General features: G+C 43.3%; 1 protein-coding gene and 1 long non-coding RNA gene across 3 annotated transcripts; one reads left to right on the top strand and one right to left on the bottom strand.

Moving 5' to 3' along the window:
• Nucleotides 1-1,875: 1,875 nt before the first annotated feature.
• On the bottom strand, nucleotides 1,876-8,618 carry LOC135513876 (uncharacterized). Its single transcript, XR_010451601.1, has 3 exons — nucleotides 8,522-8,618; nucleotides 8,328-8,413; nucleotides 1,876-2,424 (listed from the first exon to the last, which is right to left on the bottom strand). It is a non-coding gene; the product is annotated as an uncharacterized LOC135513876 (long non-coding RNA).
• LOC135513875 (VIP36-like protein) lies at nucleotides 8,131-13,279 on the top strand. Of its 2 annotated transcripts, XM_064936857.1 has the most exons (9): nucleotides 8,131-8,341; nucleotides 9,775-9,893; nucleotides 10,258-10,375; nucleotides 10,607-10,689; nucleotides 10,890-10,913; nucleotides 11,347-11,508; nucleotides 11,604-11,718; nucleotides 12,507-12,626; nucleotides 12,796-13,279. In XM_064936857.1, exons 1-9 carry the CDS (start codon nucleotides 8,137-8,139, stop codon nucleotides 12,936-12,938), a joined length of 1,089 nt encoding a protein of 362 aa, XP_064792929.1. In that variant the 5' UTR covers nucleotides 8,131-8,136; the 3' UTR covers nucleotides 12,939-13,279. The 2 variants fall into 2 exon arrangements, with proteins under 2 accessions (XP_064792929.1, XP_064792930.1); XM_064936858.1 differs by lacking the exon at nucleotides 10,890-10,913.
• The last annotated feature ends 7,933 nt before the right edge of the window (nucleotides 13,280-21,212 follow it).

The following is a 21,212-nucleotide window of genomic DNA, read 5'->3' as shown; positions in this document are numbered from 1 at the left end:
TGAAGAAGAAAAGGCACAATGAATATGCTCCGAATTAAGTCTGTCCTGGTTAACACCTTTGTAAAAAATACAATCCATATAATCAGAGTAATCCAACATCATTGTAAATACACTTTATCAGATTAAAAAATAAAACATTTACATAGAAAATATATTTTAAAAATGAAAACACTGAACTGATACCAAATAATTACATTGTGATTATCTAAATAGCTATCATTGGAGGTTGCTGAGGGGAGAACGGCTCATAATAATGGCCAGAGCAGCACAAAAGGAATGGCATCAAACACCTGGAAACCATGTTTGATGTACAGTGCCTTGCGAAAGTATTCAGCCCCCTTGAACTTTGCAACCTTTTGCCACATTTCAGGCTTCAAACATAAAGATATAAAACTGTATTTTTTTTGTGAAGAATCAACAACAAGTGGGACACAATCATGAAGTGGAACGACATTTATTGGATATTTCAAACTTTTTTAACAAATCAAAAACTGAAAAATTGGGCGTGCAAAATTATTCAGCCCCTTTACTTTCAGTGCAGCAAACTCTCTCCAGAAGTTCAGTGAGGATCTCTGAATAATCCAATGTTGACCTAAATGACTAATGATGATAAATACAATCCACCTGTGTGTAATCAAGTCTCCGTATAAATGCACCTGCACTGTGATAGTCTCAGAGGTCCATTAAAAGCGCAGAGAGCATCATGAAGAACAAGGAACACACCAAGATAGGTCCGAGATACTGTTGTGAAGAAGTTTAAAGCCGGATTTGGATCCAAAAAGATTTCCCAAGCTTTAAACATCCCAAGGAGCACTGTGCAAGCGATAATATTGAAATGGAAGGAGTATCAGACCACTGCAAATCTACCAAGACCTGGCCGTCCCTCTAAACTTTCAGCTCATACAAGGAGAAGACTGATCAGAGATGCAGCCAAGAGGCCCATGATCACTCTGGATGAACTGCAGACATCTACAGCTGAGGTGGGAGACTCTGTCCATAGGACAACAATCAGTCGTATATTGCACAAATCTGGCCTTTATGGAAGAGTGGCAAGAAGAAAGCCATTTCTTAAAGATATCCATAAAAAGTGTTGTTTAAAGTTTGCCACAAGCCACCTGGGAGACACACCAAACATGTGGAAGAAGGTGCTCTGGTCAGATGAAACCAAAATTGAACTTTTTGGCAACAATGCAAAACGTTATGTTTGGCGTAAAAGCAACACAGCTCATCACAATGAACACACCATCCCCACTGTCAAACATGGTGGTGGCAGAATCATGGTTTGGGCCTGCTTTTCTTCAGCAGGGACAGGGAAGATGGTTAAAATTGATGGGAAGATGGATGGAGCCAAATACAGGACCATTCTGGAAGAAAACCTGATGGAGTCTGCAAAAGACCTGAGACTGGGACGGAGATTTGTCTTCCAACAAGACAATGATCAAAAACACAAAGCAAAATCTACAATGGAATGGTTCAAAAATAAACATATCCAGGTGTTAGAATGGCCAAGTCAAAGTCCAGACCTGAATCCAATCGAGAATCTGTGGAAAGAACTGAAAACTGCTGTTCACAAATGCTCTCCATCCAACCTCACTGAGCTCGAGCTGTTTTGCAAGGAGGAATGGGAAAAAATTTCAGTCTCTCGATGTGAAAAACTGATAGAGACATACCCCAAGCGACTTACAGCTGTAATCGCAGCAAAAGGTGCCGCTACAAAGTATTAACTTAAGGGGGCTGAATAATTTTGTACGCCCAATTTTTCAGTTTTTGATCTGTTAAAAAAGTTTGAAATATCCAATAAATATCGTTCCACTTCATGATTGTGTCCCACTTGTTGTTGATTCTTCACAAAAAAATACAGTTTTATATCTTTCGCAAGGCACTGTATTTGATACCATTCCACTGAGTCCCCTCCAGTCATTACCACGAGCCCCAATTAAGGTGCCACCAACCTCCTGTGAACCTATCATCTATCGTGTAAGTCAATACATGCCAAATTCTAATTGTTACGCAAATCAAAGCATGATTTGAAGTGAAAGAGAGTTCCAACTGTGTATAGAATTCATCCTTTACACTGTAAAATAGACTGCTTTACAGCTAACTACATGCAACAATGAGACATGGCAGTAATGGTAGAATATGTGAACAACTGGTAAAGATATGGAGGATGGATGGGACAGACAGAACAGGTTTTTAAAATTCTTCAGAACATTCACATTCACTGATTCTGTGCATCCATTCTATGGGCTGGTTGAAGTCAAAAGGAAATGCAATGCACTAAGAATAATCAAACACAGTAATACGAGGTGCTAATGGTGTGCATGCACCTGTACTGTTTCCCATGTCTCCAGGCTGGTCCATCCATCACTGTTGTCACGGGCCAAGAAAGTTTGATTACGCCTAGTCCAACCACTTACATTCAGTCTGTAGGGACAACAAGAAATAGACCATCTGTACCAAATAAATGTATTGTATGTCATTATAGCTTGTCTACGTATACTCGCAACCTGGATTTGTTAGACCTACGGTGGTAGCCTATATATTGGTGATTTCTGCCACTGAAGGTATGCTATACCAGATAACCTGGTGACAGGGGACTCTGAAAAACATGACAAGATAAGAGCTTGATCTTCTAAAAATAATCCCTTCCTATCTCATAGGCAGCAACACACGACGATATCCCCCCCATCTCCCTCCACGACCATGGGAACAGGTGCAACCTGGTATGAATAAAGCGGTAGACCAACACAGCAGGAGAAGACAGTAAATAACATGGTCTGGTGCTCTGAATTCCCTCCACACTCACAAAGCTGAGTAAAGGACACACATGATACAGTATATCAGTGTTTTATGACACTCAGACCTATACCGAATGTATTTCTATGGAATTAGAATTATGGAAAGCACAAATGGTGTTGTGTGGGTGTCGGAAAGTGGATGTGGCAGACTGACTGGCTGACTGGGGTGTTTCAGTGTTCAGCTATAAGCTGACATTCAGCTGCAGCTTTTCCAATGTAAGCAATATCTTCCTTAGGGACATATAGGGGAAATACTGATGATTTAAAGTCACTTGCTGCATCCTTATGATCTGTGGAAGTCTTAACACCTACATATCGGCGCTCTCATTTCCACCTCAATTTGTTACTCAATGACCAGCCTCTCTCTGGGGAGCAATAACATCTCCCACAGTAAACTGCATTAGTTTAATTCCTCCTAGGATGTTGCCAAAAAAGACGGCTGGCGCCAACTAGTTTTCCATAGTCAATGTCATTAATCACACCCACTAACACCCTTTGTGAGATGAGACGTGGATGAGTAGATGTACTGTACGCATGGATCAGAATGTGCTTACTCATAGTGGTTAACCTGCATTTGGGGAACTTTACCTATACATTCCTTACTCCTTCCATCATTCCTAATAAATCCAGCACTTTTTTCAACAATAATGGTCAAATGTAAGAAATTTTGTGATAAAATGCATCTCTACAACTTTACTTTGGTATAGTAACCTAGATTATATAAATAATGATGCTTTCTGTGAATCAAATGCACTGATAGTGCAAGTGAGAGGGTGACAGCAAGGAGGTCAGACATCAGAGCCCTGAGGAGCCTGTGATGAACTTCAATGCCACACTCAAAAGTTCAGACTCCCTGCTGTGCTAAGCCAAGACATGAGCAGCTTTCTGTAAATTACAATGTTCAAACCTGATGCCCTGACTGCTATCCCTGAAACAGATAATCAATGATGCATTCATAAAATAGTTATGTGAAATTCCTAGAGATGGGCATAATTTATGGAGAATCGTAGGCTACTTACATACAAAACATGTATATCAAGTATTGCCACCTGAGCTGTACTGTTGTCCTCAATTGACTAGATTGAATGTTCAAATTGTGCCCTCTACAGTAGACTTTTGGGATTCATACAGATTATATTAAAAAATATTTAAAAAAAATACTGGGCAGTTGATTTAACCAATGGTTGAAGGGCTTAAAACAAAAAATCCAATGGGAAATGTGCACAGGCTTGTTTTTTAAGTAGGAGGACCAAGATGGCTGCCACCAGTGGGGGCCTTCAGGTTCCTTGGGGTGTACTTTGACTCTAGGCTGACCTGGGCAGAACACATTTAGAGAGTGGTGGGAAAATGTAAGAAGGTGCTAAATGTTATGCTCTGTTTGACATGGAAGAAGTGGGTGGCTTGGTTGGGTCAACCTACAGGAAGATGGGTGTCTCATCCTGCGAAAGGGATTCTACACATATGCTGGGAACATGAGAGAGGACAGAACATGAGCTTTGGGTGGGTGGGTGGGTAATACCCAGGCGAGGGAGATGGGACGCTATGGAAGGGAGTTTAGCCCCACGGTAGTTATTCCTGTGAACCCACCATGGCTACCCCCTCCTCCAGTAGATGATCTCGAAGTGTTGGAGAGACTACGGAAAGATAGGGAGGGGGTTGATCCATCTGATTCATTTAATAGACATCTGGATATTGTATATCAGGATTTTGTGGCCATTTACACAGATAGGGGAACGAGGCAGCTGCTGTACTGACTAAACAAGCACTTAGTAGTGGGGATGTGGATGTTTCATTGAGCAAGGCAGAGGTAAAAAGTGGTGGTGCCGAGATGGCAGGAGTAATGGAATAGAGACACTAAGGGCAGACATTTATTCCAAGTTCTTCGGAAAGTACCAAATCAAATCAAATTGTATTGGTCACAAACACATGGTTAGCAGATGTTAATGTGAGTGTAGCGAAATGCTTGTGCTTCTGGTTCCGACAGTGCAGCAATATTTAACTAGTAATCTAACAATTCCCCAACAACTACCTAATACACACAAATCTAAAAGAGGTGAATGAGAATATGTACATATAAATATATGGATGAGCGATGGCCGAGCGGCATAGGCAAGGTGCAATAGATGGTATAAAATAGAGAATATACATATGATATGAGTAATGTAAGATAGTTGAAATCGGAGGTTTAAATACACCTTAGCCAAATACATTTAAACTCAGTTTTTCACAATTCCTGACAATTTATCCTTGTAAAAAGTCCCTGTCTTAGGTCAGTTAGGATCACCACTTTATTTTAAGAATGTGAAATGTCAGCATAATAGTAGAGAATTATTTATTTCAGCTTTTATTTCTTTCATCACATTCCAAGTGGGTCAGAAGTTTACATGCTACCAAATACTAGTTGAGTGTATTGCCTTAATTTTTAAAAAACTTGGGTCAAATGTTTCGGGTAGCCTTCCACAAGCTTCCCACAATAAGGTGGGGTGAATTTTGGCCAATTCTTCCTGACAGAGCTGTTGTAACTGAGTCAGGTTTGTAGGCCTCCTTGCTCGTACACGCTTTTCAGTTCTGCCCACAAATTTCCTATACGATTGAGGGCAGGGCTTTGTGACGGCCACTCCAATACCCTGACCCTTCCTGAGTGGCCTTTCAGGTTATGTCGATATAGGACTCGTTTTACTGAGGATATAGATACTTTTGCACCGGTTTTCTCCAGCATCTTAAAAAGGTCCTTTGCTGTTGTTCTGGGATTGATTTGCACTTTTCGCACCAAAGTACGTTGATCTCTAGGAGACAGAACTCATCTCCTTCCTGAGCGGTATGACGGCTGCGTGGTCCCATGGTGTTTATACTTGCATACTATTGTTTGTACAGATGAACGTGGTACCTTCAGGCGTTTGGAAATTGCTCCCAATGATAACTTGTCTACAATTTTTTTCTGAGGTCTTGGCTGATTTCTTTTGATTTTCCCATGATGTCAAGCAAAGAGGCACTGAGTTTGAAGGTAGGCCTTGAAATACAGCCACAGGTAAACCTTCAATTCACTCAAATGATGTCAATTAGCCTATCAGAAGCTCCTAAAGCCATGACATAATTTTCTGGAATTTTCCTAGCTGTTTAAAGGCACAGTCAACTTAGTGTACGTAAACTTCTGACCAACTGGAATTGTGATACAGTGAATTATAAGTGAAATCATCTGTTTGTAAACAATTGTTGGAAAAATTATTTGTGTCATGCACAAAGTAGATGTCCTAACCGACTTGCTATAGTTTGTTAACAATACATTTGTGGAGTGGTTGAAAATGAGTTTTAATGACTTCCATCTAAGCGTATGTAAACTTCCGACTTCAACTGTATGTAAACATTATTAAAGTGGCATTATTTAAAGTGGCACTGTTTAAAGTGACTAGTGATCCATTTGTTAAAGTGGCCAGTGATTGGGTCTCCATGTAGGCAGCAGCTTCTCTGAGTTAATGTTTGCTGTTTAGCAGTCTGATGGCCTTGAGATAGAAGCTATTCTTCTGTCTCCCGGTCTCAGCTTTGATGCACCTGTACTGACCTCGCCTTCTGGATGATAGCGGTGTGAACAGGCAGCGTCTCAGGTGGTTGTTGTCTTTGATTATATTTTTTGCCTTCCTGTGACATCGGGTGCTATAGGTGTCATGGAGGGAAGGTAGTTTGCCTCTGGTGATTCGTTGTGCAGACCGCACCACCTTCTGGAGAGCCAGGAGAGGGCTGAGCATGCACCCTTGTGGGGCACCACTTGGGGGTGGCCGGTCAGAAAGTCCAGGACCCAATTACACAGGGCGGGGTTGAAGCCCATGGCCTCCAGCTGATGATGAGCTTGGAGGGTACTATGGTTTTGAATGCTGAGCTGTAGACAATGAACAGCATTCTCACATAGGTATTCCTCTTGTCCAGATGGGATAGGGCAGTGTGCAGCATGATGACAATTGCATTGTCTGTGGACCTGTTAGGGCAGTACGCAAACTCAAGTGGGTCTAAGGTGGTCGGTAAGGTGGAGGTGCTATGATCCTTGACTAGTCTCTCAAAGCACTTCATGATGACAGAAGTGAGTGCTATGGGGCGGTAGTCATTTAGGTCAATTATTTTTGTTTTCTTGGGTACAGGAACAATGGTGGTCATCTTGAAGCATACTGGGACAGCAGACTGGGATAGGGAGCGATTGAATATGTCCGTAAACACACCAGTCAGCTGGTCTGCGCATGCTCTGAGAACGCGGCTAGGGATGCCGTCTGGGACAGCAGCCTTGCGAGGGTCAACACGTTTAAATGTCTTACTCACGTCGGCCACGGAGAAGGAGGGAGGGCTCAGTTCTTGTTAGCGGGCCGCAATGGTGGCACTTTATTATCCTCAATTTAGTTAGTCTGGAAGCGTGACGTCGTTGTCGGTGACGTGGCTTGTTTTCTGTTTGTAGTCCGTGATTTCCTGTAGACCCTGTCACTCCACTTTGTCCCTGTACAGGCATTTCGCTTGTTTGATTGCCTTGCCTTGTTTGGTTGCCTTCAGACATATTCCAAGACCTCTTTCCATGGTTAAATGCGGTGGTTCGCGCTTTCTGGTTAGGGTAGGTTTTAATAGTCACAGTGGGTACGACTTCTCCAGTGCACTTCCTTATAAATTCACTCACTGAGTCAAGGTCAATGTTATACTCTTAGGCTGACCGGAACATATCCCAATCCGCGTGATAAAAACAATCTTAACGCTTAGATTTCAATTGGTCAAACCAGCGTTGAATGGTTCTAGTCAGGTACGTCAGGGTTGGGTAGAAGGGGACGTCAGGAAGAGACAGAAAAGAGAGGAGGCTATTTTCACAAGACTATGGGTGGGACACAGCCGGATGAATAAGACTTTAAATGTGATTGGAAAGCATCCAACAGGAACATGTGGTTATTGCCAGGAAATAGAGACAGTATAGCATTTACTGATACAGTGTGGGCAGTATGAGAGGGAAAGAGAGAGGCTGAGATGCTGTATGGGGGAGAAGGGGATACAGGAAATTAGTTTAAAGAGCATGCTGAGTAAAACGTCATTAGATACAGTCTCAAATATTTTTTTAAGAGAACTCGCAGGATCCAGGCTGCATCATCAGCTGTGATTGGGTGTTGCACAATTGGCCCAGCGTCGCCCGGGTTTGGCCATCATTGTAAATAAGAATTTGTTCTTAACTGACTTGCCTAGTTAAATAAAGGTTAAATAAAAAATAGGTATGATTTCGTTTCTTCATGTCTCTGGCCCACACTCCAGTACAGTATGTGGCGGTAATGCACCACAACATTGGATGGCAACCGCAGATAAACACCACCAAAGAAGAAGAATGGCCGCCACCATGAGCAAGTCTAATTGGTTTCGGTTGAGCAGTTTTCAGATATTTGATTTAATGTTTAATCAGCGAAACAATCATAAATTAACATGTCTGTTTACTATTGTCCTTATTTTAACGTGTCAGTGTCTGGCAGACGATGGCTACGAAATGGATGACTTTTTAAAAAGGGAGCACTCGCTTACCAAACCATACCAAGGTAACGTTGGGCTGTCTTTTGACGGTGTTGTGTTGAAAATCTCTCCCCCTTCGCGTTCTTCATTGCTGCGACCTGTTTTGGTTTCAGAATGATTTTATCTTTTGATTTCCAGACAACGTATACAAATATTGACATTTGTCTTCTACAAAACCAGTATTGAGTTAATCAGAAAGTACTTACTGTATAGCTAGCATTCGCTATTGTCTCTAATGTTGCGATATGGGTATTGGCAGTATAGTGTTAACCCACCTAGCTAACAAATGCCACCTTCATTGGATTGCATTTATTGCGCAATGATTCCCAATCCGGGAAGGTGTTAGATTATTGATAGTAAAATAATACGGTGTAGTTATGTAAATGTGTAGAGAATTGTGTTATCCAAGGTGGATCACCACAATAAACAACCATTTACTGATGACATTATGGGTAGCAAACTAGGTATTTTACAAATGTAGCTTCTGCATTTGTCCCTCTAAAAAGGATAAAGTTCGGTTGAAGTGCAACATTTACCTGGAGCTAACTTTGCAGATAGCACTACACGGTGATTTAAAAAGTCACTCAGTCGATCAAAAACAATTTTGCTAAAAGTATTATTATATTCCTCTTTCATTTACAATCTGTAGAAACATTTAGAATCGAAAGGTTCAGAACTTTTGTGAAACATCACAGCAGTGTTGAAAAATATATGGCAAATATAAATAAATTGATGGTGTTGGGGGATAGATGGGAATGTTTGAGTGGCGCTGAAGGGTGAGATTTAAAACAACAAGATTACAAACGTAAAATATGCTGTGTCTGAGAAATGTATATTTGGAATTTTTTAAACAGTACAGTTAAAAATATATGGCAATGTAGAAATCAAGCTGGATGGGAGGGGTTGATGGTAGCTGAAGGGTGGGATTAAAAACAAACGAAAGTTAACTGTTGTAAAGTGCATTGGGTCCATAAAATGTAAATAGTATGTATAAGCTTGAAGTAGGAACCTAAGTGTTGTTGTTCATTAGTTTACTCCAGTTAAGAGGGGTGGTTAGGGGAAAATAATAAAGAAAAATATATGCCAAAAATGACACGAATGTGCAAAGCTGTCTTCAAGGCAAAGGGTGGTTACTTTGAATAGTCTCAAATATAAAATATATTTTGATTTAACACTTTTTTAGGTTACTACAATATTCTATATGTGTTATTTTATAGTTTTGATGTATTCACTATTATTCCACAATGTAGAAAATAGTAAAAGATAAAGAAAAACCCTTGAATGAGTAGGTGTGTCCAAACTTTTGACTGGTACTGTATATATAAAGGACAAAGATTGTGATTTGTTCTTAAAGGTGAGCTACAATATTCTCACATTGCTGTGATACAATGGTGAAACCACTGGACAAAGATGCCTATATCAAGTTATGCATAGGGATTGATTGTGTTTGTTTGGGTAGGGGTGGGCTCCTCCAGTTCCTCCCATTGGGACCTGATGGGCAATGCCATAATCACCACTGAGCATGTGCGACTGACCCCTGACTTGCAGAGCAGACAAGGAGCAGTTTGGAGCCGCATTGTGAGTTAAGCTCTCTCCATCCCCAAGTAGATACCAGCACCCACCAGCACACTACTGCTTATCCTTGAACAACCCAAGACTCCTACATCGCTGTATTGTTAAGAACTCTAACATCATAGTTTGTAGTCTGTGCGACCTTTAGGCTTAGCAGACACGCCACAAATTACGGCAATCACTTCCCCTCATTTGTAGTAACACTAGCATAAATTAGGCCTATTCTTTCCCACTACATGTACTACTCTATATAGGACATAGCATTTGAACATATTATGACAGAGAGCCCTCAGGTAACATGCCGTGCCACAGCCTGCTTTTCCTCATTCACTGTACTGTCTATGTCTGCCTGTATGGTCTCCTACCACAGCCCTGTTACCTGAGGGACTGGGAGCTGCAGGTGCACTTTAAGATCCATGGCCAGGGGAAGAAGAACCTGAATGGAGATGGAATGGCTCTGTGGTACACCAAAGAACGCATGCAGACAGGTACTGCGCTTGCACTGTCTAACACACAAACCAGGGTTTCCCAAAGGGCACCCTGTCCCCTATATAGTGCTCTACTGTTCAAAAGTAGTGCCCCATATAGGTAATATAGGGTGCCATTTTGGATGCACACCAAGGTTAAAAGATTCAAGAATGTCTCTAGTGTTGTTAATATTACAACACTGTCAGCATTGCCTCCCTAAAGTGTTGACTGCTGGGGTTTAACACTTGCAGGTCCTGTGTTTGGAAACATGAACCTCTTCACCGGCCTTGGAGTATTTTTGGACACCTACCCCAATGAAAATAATAACCATGAGGTACTCCAATCCCCCTCTGCCCAATCCCCCTACTCAGATCAAATAACCTACACTCACTCACTCAGGTGGACAGCCCAACACGTATTTATTATGTTTTTTTTTTTTTTTTTCAAACGCTGATTGTGTGTAATTGGTTTGGGTGTACAGTTTTATGTTTATGCTACGACCTGTGTTTCCTTGCTTCCCTCTTGGACACACAGAAGAAGTACAGCCCTTCAACTCAGGTAGCTACAGTAAACTATCAGCCAAGCCCAGTCATTTTCCCCATGAATTGAATTGCATGTTTTGTTTATTTATAACCTCATCACACCACAACCTGTCCCATCCATGTCGGCCATCCCACATCATTTACGTGTCTCTGACTTGTTTTGATGGGTGACATGTCTCAACTCTCATCCATTTTGTGCAATATGTGGTACGTCGAAAGACGAGTGTCAGAAGTTGTTCCTGTTTCCCTGAGAATATAACTCTGGCAGATCTTCATGCATTTAGTCAGTGGTTGTGTCTGAAATGGCACCCTATTCCCTATATAGTGCCCTACTTTTGACCAGAGCCCTATTAGGGGACAGGGTGCCTTTTTAGATGTAACAAGTGTGTCTCAGGTCACTGAATGACAAACATCTGGCATATCACAACTACTTCTGTTTGTCTCTGCAGAGGGTGTTTCCATACGTGTCAGGTATGGTGGGAAACGGGACTCTGGCATATGAGCACGATCGTGATGGCCAGTCTACGGAGCTTGGCGGGTGCACGGCCCTAGTGCGCAACATTCCCCATGACACCTTCCTCCTCATCAGATACACCAAAAACAGACTGACTGTGAGAGAAACACACAGCACCACATTTAATAAAGTAAAAGGTGGCTGTTAGCATTTAGCAACATATTGACCTATGTTTGACCTCATGTCCGACAGATACAGATTGATGTTGATGGCAAACAGCAGTGGCGGGACTGTCTGGACCTACCAGGGGTGCGGCTGCCTCAGGGCTACTTCTTTGGAGCCTCCTCTGTTACTGGAGACCTGTCAGGTACTGATCTGGTCCACTGTCTGAACATCTTTTTATTTGTTCTATTTTTTATTTAACCTTTATTTAACTAGGCAAGTCAGTTAAGAACAAATTCTTATTTGCAATGATGGCCTACAGGGGCCAAACCCGAACAATGCTGAGCCAATAGTGCGCTGCCCTATGGGACTCCCAATCACGGCCGGTTGTGATACAGCCTGGATTTGAACCAGTGTGTCTGTATTGATGTTTCAAGCACTGAGGTGCAGTGCCTTAAACCGCTGCGGCACTCGGGAGCCCAAAATCTCAGAACAGCACTGTCTCTGTTACTGGAGACCTGTCAGGGACTGGTCTGGTCTTCTGTCTGAACATCTCAGAACAGCACTGTCTCTGTTACTGGAGACCTGTCAGGGACTGGTCTGGTCTTCTGTCTGAACATCTCAGAACAGCACTGTCTCTGTTACTGGAGACCTGTCAGGGACTGGTCTGGTCTTCTGTCTGAACATCTCAGAACAATACTTACTGTCTTTGTGTTTCACTATCTGCATTATTCTCAAATATTTTTAGAATCTGATAAATTCATAGTAATCAGATCTATGTCAATTCTGAATGGAGAATGGTGGGAAGCCCGTGGTGTAGCGGTAATGCTGAAGTTCTGGGTTCGATCCCCACCACCCTTCCTAATGTGATCTCTGTTCCTGTCTCCCTCTCTTTTTCCAGTTGTCTGAATAAAGTGTGAAATGTAAAAAATGTATTAGGAAATATTCTGAATGTTGAATTGTATTCATTTCTCCCTTCCTGTCGTTTCCAAGATAACCATGATCTCATCTCTATGAAGCTGTACCAGCTGACCGTGGAGCGTCCTCAGGAGGAAGAGGAGGAGGAAGAGCTCACTGTCCCCAGTGTTGATAACTTTGAGCAATTGAATAAAGGTAAGATTATACAATGGCAAGGTTTTCACATCTTGAATGCATCATTTAATCGTTTTTGCAGAAATAGTTTGTTTCAGAAAATGTGATAATTGTTTTTGCCTGTCTATTTCAATTAATGCATTTGATTTTAATGTCTTAATTTCATGATTGTGTTTGTCTTTCATTACAGTGGAGGTGCAAGAGGAGGGGATGAGTGGAGTCCAGCTCTTCTTCACCATAGTCTTCTCCATCATCGGTATCTTTGTACTGGGGGTGGTGGCGGTGGTCATGTACGGGCGCTGGAAGGAAAACAGCCGCAAACGTTTCTACTGAGAGGAGAGAGGGATAGTCCGTCAGCATCCCAAATGGCTCCCTATATAGTGCACTACTTTTGACCAGGGCCTATAGAGTTCTAGTCAAAAGTAGTGCACTCCATAAGGAGTAGGGTGGCATTTGGGATGCTATCCGAGAGAGGGGGGTAATCTGTGAAGGAGCACAAGAGCCTGTGAAGGAGCACATAGATTTTTAAACAACATACAACCAACATGCTGTCTGCCATACATAGCTTTACTACATAACAATCCCCTTACTTCAATAATACCTCAACTGAGAGAAATGAACCTATCTCAGCCAAAATAAATCAAATGTGACCCTTTACATTTTTAATACTGTGAGATTCGTCTTTGTTGCCCTTTATTTCATCTCCGTGTTGAACACTTGCTGAAGCTAGCTATCGTAGGAAAGGAGACCATGACCTGTGAATCGCTGACACTGTCATCAGCACACTGCACTCACCTATGTGTGATGTGCATGATGGCTGTGAGAATAGTGCTCTGTGGTTGGTATTGCACTATAGCCTTGCTGTCATGTTCTGCCGTTGAGACACAATTGTTTGCACTGACATGAAACGCCCACAATAAGTATTATATTGAGCTGCCACAATAATTGTGTAATGAGAGATATAATTGTTCTGAACTTAAGTGCCTAGCTAGGGCCAGTTTAAGATCAGGGCCCATATCCACAAAGCATCTCTGAGTAGGTGTGGCCTTCTAGATGGTAATGAATAAGATTATATGGACGGGGGGAGCTGATCCTAGATAAATGCAGTAACTTTTTGAATACAGACCCATGTATCACTATGTACACACACAACCTCTAGTTGACAATTCTAGCCTCTAGCCCTTGACAATTCTGTATTACTGTGCTGTAACTACCATCGATATATCGTACTGTGCAGGTCATTGGATGCTACTCCCTTTTGTTTGATCGAAGTTACACACTCCGTTTTCTCTGAGACTCTCGACCCTCCTTTGTAGGTTTTAAGTTAACAAACTGTTTTTTACCAGCCATCGTGTCAAGCACACAACTATCTCAAGCACTTAATTGAAACAGATCATCTCACCTGTGGCGAAAATATTTATTGTAATGAATTAAGTGTTTGTGTTAACCCGATTTGAAGTCACTGTTTGTCTAGTACACCAACAAATGTCAACCTTTTTATTTGACATTTATGATTGATCAATTGTGTGTTGTTGACCTGTGAGAGTTGTTGTTTTCTATGTTGACATGTTTTTACCCTGTAATGAAAAACTACACATTGACCATCCACATTGAGCCTCAAATGTGAACTGAGTTACCTGAAGTGGTTGTGTAGGAATGGTGGTTCTGTTGGGCATGGCTGAACTGTAACCCCTAAATAAGTAGCCTTAGTTTGTAATCCAATTTACAAAGCTACATTACCGATCCTCTCCAGCCACTTATTTCCTGGTGCCTTACCTGGGTTTGCAGGATGTTGGTGGCACCTTAATTGAGGAGGGCGGGCTAGTAGTAATTGCTGGAGTGTAATGGTATCAAAAGCATGGTTTCCAGGTGTTTGATGCCATTCCATTCCAGACAATATTATGAGCCGTCCTCCTCTCAGCAGCCTCCACTGCGGTTGTATTCTATTCATTAGTGCAAACTGTAGTAAAACCACTGGCGTAGCACATTTTATCTCGGCCTCATGGCGAAATGTGTAAAATAGCATGAGATTAGCTATAATACTGCTTATTTGGACCTGGAACTGCACTATGCCACTGAGTAAAACGGTTTAGGTAAACTGTTAACATTGCAAAAAGTTTTGCTATGGTTTTCACTAATGAATACGACCCAGGATATGTCAGTTTCTAGGTCAAAAGTCATATGTAAGACCTTCCAGCGGTGTATTTCTGTTTGTTCATAACGAAGCCCGAATGGATGGGGCTCGATGTGCTGTTTTCACACAAAATGTTTACTTAATTAAATATTGACGTCTCTAGTTAATTATGTTTGGGGCTGTGTGATATGACAGTAATTTATTGTCATCATAAGATATCTTGAAGCAACCCACTCAAACTTTACTATTTAAATAATTATTTCAGTGGAATGAAAATGTGAAGTTTTGAAATTTACCACTAAAATATTATCTTGTTTGTGTACATGAAGAGAATGTGCACTGTAGTGCTCTTGTGTCAAATCCTTTTGAATAAACGTTTCTAATCTAAAACATTTCCAATCTTGCCCATTTGGAAACATATTTTGCCATGTATTTTTACCTCTCTTAAGCCTTGTTCACATTGCAGGGCTTAATGCTCAATCAGTTTTGTTTTTCAAATCTGTTTTGGAATACTGACAGTCCAAACAGCAAGTTACAAATGACCAAATTGGATTTGTGTGTGTTCAGACAGCAGTAATTCGCTGACATGGCTACAATAGTTTTCATAGTAATTACGGGTGTGTGCGCAGTGTTGTAGGCCGATTTGGTGGTGGTGCTTCCTAACACTCAGAAGTTATGTAGCAAGCTAAGGTGACAACAATGTCTGCAATGGACGTTTCACAGTTGTTTTGAATGTTCAAAATCATAGTGTAAGAACACTTTTAAAACCTCAAAAGATAAGATGATACAACTTTCAAAACAAGTCATTTTTGTCTAGTTAGGCGGCTGTTTAGTTTTCTAGCACATTCACTAATTTGTTTGTAAACAATTAACAAGCTAGTTAGCTACCACATGTTCTTGTCAACTGTCAACAGAGTAGTTAGCAAGCAACAAGATATGCCAAATTAGTCTTAATACCACTTTAGGGCAAATAAATCAGATTTGACCATTCAGACAGGAGTTGCATGGCCAGGAATCAGGATTGTATCCGACTTTAAACCAGCCTTTTAAATATCCTTTTCCATGTGCTTTTTGGCTATCAAGAATGGCACCGGAGGGGAAGGCTGCCGTTTTACAAGCTCCTAACCAACTTTGCTAATTTGTTTGTTTTTTCACGTTGTTTGTAACTTATTTTGTACATAATGTTGCTGCTACGGTCTCTTATGACCAAAAATAACTTCTGGACATCAGAACAGCGATTACTCACCTCGAACTGGACAAAGATTTTATCTTTAACGCATCCGACGTGAAGGATATACTGCATTCTCGGGAATGAGCCCAAATCCCCGTCATTTGCGTGAAGAAAAGATGGAGAAAAGGGGGGCCGAGGTCGGGCTGACTTCTGAGAATTCGTAGGCGAGTGCGTAAACCTCCACTACCATCCATTCTATTGGCCAACATGCAATCGTTGGAAAACAAAATGTATAATATACAATCAAGACTATCCTACCAACGGGGCATTAAAAACTGCCATATCTTATGTTTCACCGAGTCGTGGCTGAACGACGACAGATGATCTAGAACTGGCGTGATTTTCCATGCATCGGCAGGACAGAGAAGCTACTGTATGTCTGGTATGACGAGGGGTGGGGGTGTGTGTCAATTTGTCAATAACAGCTGGTGTGCTATGTCTAATATTAAAGAAGTCTTGAGATATTGCTTGCCTGAGGTAGAGTACCTTATGATAAGCTGTAGACCACACTATCTAACGAGATATTATTCGTAGCCGTCTATTTACCACCACAAACCGATGCTGGCACGAAGACCCCACTGAACCAGCTGTATAAGGCCATAAGCAAACAAGAACATGCTCACCTAGAAGCGGCGCTCCTAGTGGCCCTGAAAGACGGCCCTGAAAGAATTTCACAGGACTCTATGTAAACTGGAAACCATATATCCCAAGGCTGCATTTGTTGTATCTGGAGATTTTAACAAAGCTAATTTGAGAACATTTAAGTCATTTAGCAGACGCTCTTATCCAGAGCGACTTACAAATTGGTGAATTCACCTTCTGACATCAGTGGAACAGCCACTTTACAATAGTGCATCTAAATCATTTAAGGGGGGGGGTGAGAAGGATTGCTTTATCCTATCCTAGGTATTCCTTGAAGAGGTGGGGTTTCAGGTGTCTCCGGAAGGTGGTGATTGACTCCGCTGTCCTGGCGTCGTGAGGGAGTTTGTTCCACCATTGGGGGGCCAGAGCAGCGAACAGTTTTGACTGGGCTGAGCGGGAACTGTACTTCCTCAGTGGTAGGGAGGCGAGCAGGCCAGAGGTGGATGAACGCAGTGCCCTTGTTTGGGTGTAGGGCCTGATCAGAGCCTGGAGGTACTGCGGTGCCGTTCCCCTCACAGCTCCGTAGGACACGGCTACCTAAATTCTACCAGCACATTGATTGATGTACCTGCTCAAGCAAAACACTGGACCACTGCTTCTCTAATTTCCACGATGCATACAAGGCCCTCCCCCACCCTCCCTTCAGCAAATCTGACCATGACTCCATCTTGTTGCTCCTCTCCTATAGGCAGAAACTAAAACAGGAAGCGCCCGGACTTATCTCTATCCAACGCTGGTTGACCAATCGGATTCTATGCTTCAAGATTTCTTCGATCACGTGGACTGGGATATGTTCCAGGTAGCCTCAGACAATAACATCGACATATACGCTGACTCGGTGAGTGAATTTATTAGGAAGTGCATAGGAGATGTTGTACCCTGTTTGACTATTAAGACCTTCCCTAACCAGAAACCATGGATTGATGGCAGCATTCATGCAAAACTGAAAGCGCGAACCACCGCATTTAATCATGGCAAAGCAACTGGAAACATGACTGAATACAAACAGTATAGTTATTCCCTCCGCAAGGCTATCAAACAAGCAAAGTGTCAATATAGAGACAACGTAGAGTTGCAATTCAATGGCTCAAATACGAGACGTATGCGGCACGGTCTACAGACAATCACGGATTACAAAAAGAAAACCAGCCCCGTCACGGACATCGACGTCTTGCTCCCAGACAAATTAAGCAACTTCTTTGCGTGCTTTGAGGATAATACAGTGCCACCGACATGGCCCATTACCAAAGACTGTGGGCTCTCCTTCTCCGTGGCCGATGTGAGTAAAACATTTAAACTTGTTAACCCTCTCAAGACTGCCGGCCCAGATGGCATTTCTAGCCGCATCCTCAGAGCATGCGCAGACCACCTGGCTGGTGTGTTTATGGATATATTCAATCAATCCCTATCCCAGTCTGCTGTCCCCATATTCAAGATGACCACCATTGCTCCTGTTCCCAAGAAAGCTAAGGTAACTGAACTATATGACTATCTCCCCGTAGCATGCAATCGCCACCACTCTGCACACTGCCCTATCCCATCTGGACAAGAGGAATACCTATGTAAGAATGCTGTTCATTGACTACAGCTCAGCATTCAACACCAAAGTACCCTCCAAACTCATCATTAAGCTTGAGACCCTGCGTCTCAACACCGCCCTGTGCAACTGGTTCCTGGACTTTCTGACAGGCCGCCCCCAGGTGGTGAAGGTAGGAAATAACATCTCCACCCCGCTGATCCTTAACACTGGGGCCCCACAAGGGTGCTTTCTCAGCCCTCTCCTGTTCTCCCTGTTCACCCATGACTGCGTGGCCATGCACGCCTCCAACTCAATCATCACGTTTGCAGACGACACTACAGTGGTGGGCTTGATTACCAACAACAACGAGACAGCCTACAGGGAGGAGATGAGGGCCCTCAGAGTGTGGTGTCAGGAAAATAACCTCAACGTCAACAAAACAAAGGAGATGATTGTGGACTTCAGGCAACAGCAGAGGGAGCACCCCCCCATCCACATCAATGGGACAGCAGTGGAGAAGGTGGAAAGTTTTAAGTTCATCAGCGTACCCATCACGGATAAACTGAAATGGTCCACCCACACAGACAGCGTGGTGAAGAAGGCGCAACAGACTGAAGAAATTTGGCTTGTTACCGAAAACTCTCCCAAAATTTAAAGATGCGCAATCGAGAGCATCCTGTTGGGCTGTATCACCGCCTGGTACGGCAACTGCACCGCCCTCAACCGCAAGGCTCTCCAGAGGGTAGTGTGGTCTGCACAACGCATCACCGGGGGCAAACTACCTGCCCTCCAGGACACCTACAGCCCCCGATGTCACAGGAAGTCAAAAAGATCATCAAGGACAACAACCAACCGAGCCACTGCCTGTTCACCTGGCTATCATCCAGAAGTCGAGGTAAATACAGCTGCATCAAAGCTGGGACCGAGAGACTGAAAAACAGCTTCTATCTCAATGCCATCAGACTGTTAAACAGACATCACTAACATAGAGAGGCTGCTGCCAACATACAGACTCAAATCACTGGCCACTTTAATAAATGGATTTAATAAAGGTATCACTAGTCACTTTAAATAAAGCCACTTTAATAATGTTTACTTATCCTATATTACTCATCTCATATGTATATACTGTAGTTTAAACCACCTTGCCTATGCCACATGGCCATATTGTCAGGACCCGGTTTCGAACCTGGGTCTCCGGAGTGAGAAACAGTCACTTAACCAACTGAGCCACGAATAGACAGCAGAACCCAGAAGATGAGGCAGACACAGCAGTAGTTAAGACGGTGTATTTAATAAAGAAAAAATCCTAAAATACAAAAATGGCAAATCCAAAAGGTGGTAGGTAAAACACAAAAGAACTCAAAAGAAACTCACCAAAAATAAACAAAAACAAAAAACAGAATACCACAAGAACGTCACCCGGAATCGACAAGAGCACACAGAACACTAGGGCAGGGTGCTAACATACAAACACAGAGCACAGAACAGAGGGAAACTAAGGGTTTAAATACACTCAGGGGAAACGAGACACAGGTGCAAATAATAATGGGGAACAAGGGAAAAACATAAGGACAAAAAGCACAATGGGGGCATCTAGTGACCAACAACTGGAACAACCCTGGCCAAATCCTGACAGAATCCCCCCTAGGAACGGCTCCTGACGTTCCCACCAGCTCTCTCAGGGTGGAGGACCCTGAACTGACGAATGAGGTCAGGGTCCAGGATGTCTTTGGCAGGAACCCAGGAGCGCTCCTCAGGACCGTAGCCTTCCCAGTCCACCAGATACTGCCAGGACCGCTGCACCCGGCGGGAATCCAGTATCCGGTGGACGGTATAAGCCGGCTGGCCTCCAATGACACGAGGCGGAGGGGAGGTCTGTCTGCCGGGACAAGGGGAGAAAAAACAACAGGTTTTAACAAAGACACATGAAATGTGGGATTAATCTTAAGGGATCTGGGTAAGTGTAGGCGATAAGAAACTGGGTTAACTCTCCTGGCAACCTTGAAGGGACCGATGTATTTTTGGGACAGCTTGCGAGACTCCACCCGTAGAGGTAAGTCTCTTGTGGAGAGCCAGACTCTCTGGCCGGGGCGCAGGGTAGGCCCGGGACGGCGACGTCTGTTGGCTTGTTGTTGATACCTCTGTGAGGAACGCATCAGATTAAGACGGGTCTTCCTCCACATAAGCCGACAGCGTCTGACGAACCTCAAGGCTGAAGGCACTCTGACTTCTGCCTCCTGGTCCGGGAACAATGGAGGAGCATAGCCAAACTGACACTCGTGCGGGGACATACCAGTGGAGGAGGAGCGCAAGGTGTTGTGCGCGTATTCGGCCCAAACAATAAAGGATGACCATGTGGACGGGTTGTCACGAGTCATACATCGGAGGGTGGTTTCCAGCTCTTGATTCATCCTCTCTGTTTGGCCGTTGGACTCCGGATGGTACCCTGAAGATAGACTGGCAGAAGCCCCCATGAGTTGGCAGAAGGCCTTCCAAAACCTTGAGGCGAACTGGGGACCTCTGTCAGAAACCACATCTTGAGGAATGCCGAAGACTCGGAACACATGATTAATTACCAACTCAGCCGTTTCCTTGGCAGAAGGTAACTTAGTCAGAGGGACGAACCTGGCCGCCTTTGAAAACCTGTCGATTATGACTAGGATAGTAGTATTGCCATGAGATGGAGGAAGTCCAGTAATAAAGTCCAATGAGATATGGGACCAGGGTCTGTGGGGAACAGGTAAAGGGTGAAGGAGTCCTTGAGGGCGGAGGTGAGAAGATTTGCCCTGGCAGCACACGGGGCAGGCATTGACGAAAGTGGCAACGTCTTCTCTTATGGTAGGCCACCAGAACTTACGCTGGATGAACTCCAAGGTGCGACCTACGCCCGGATGACAGGTGAGGCGAGAGGAGTGCCCCCACAGAAGGACCTGAGTCCTCACTGCCTTGGGGACAAACAACCGATTGGCAGGGCCTCCTTTAGGGTCCGGTTCGCTAGCTTGAGCACGTCTCACGGTATCCTCAACTTGCCACGAGATCGGAGCCACAATCTTAGCAGCAGGAAGGACAGGCATGTCC

Source organism: Oncorhynchus masou, chromosome 25, assembly GCF_036934945.1.
Source record: "Oncorhynchus masou masou isolate Uvic2021 chromosome 25, UVic_Omas_1.1, whole genome shotgun sequence".
Taxonomy (NCBI): domain Eukaryota; kingdom Metazoa; phylum Chordata; class Actinopteri; order Salmoniformes; family Salmonidae; genus Oncorhynchus; species Oncorhynchus masou.
This window is presented reverse-complemented; position numbering and strand designations above follow the sequence as displayed.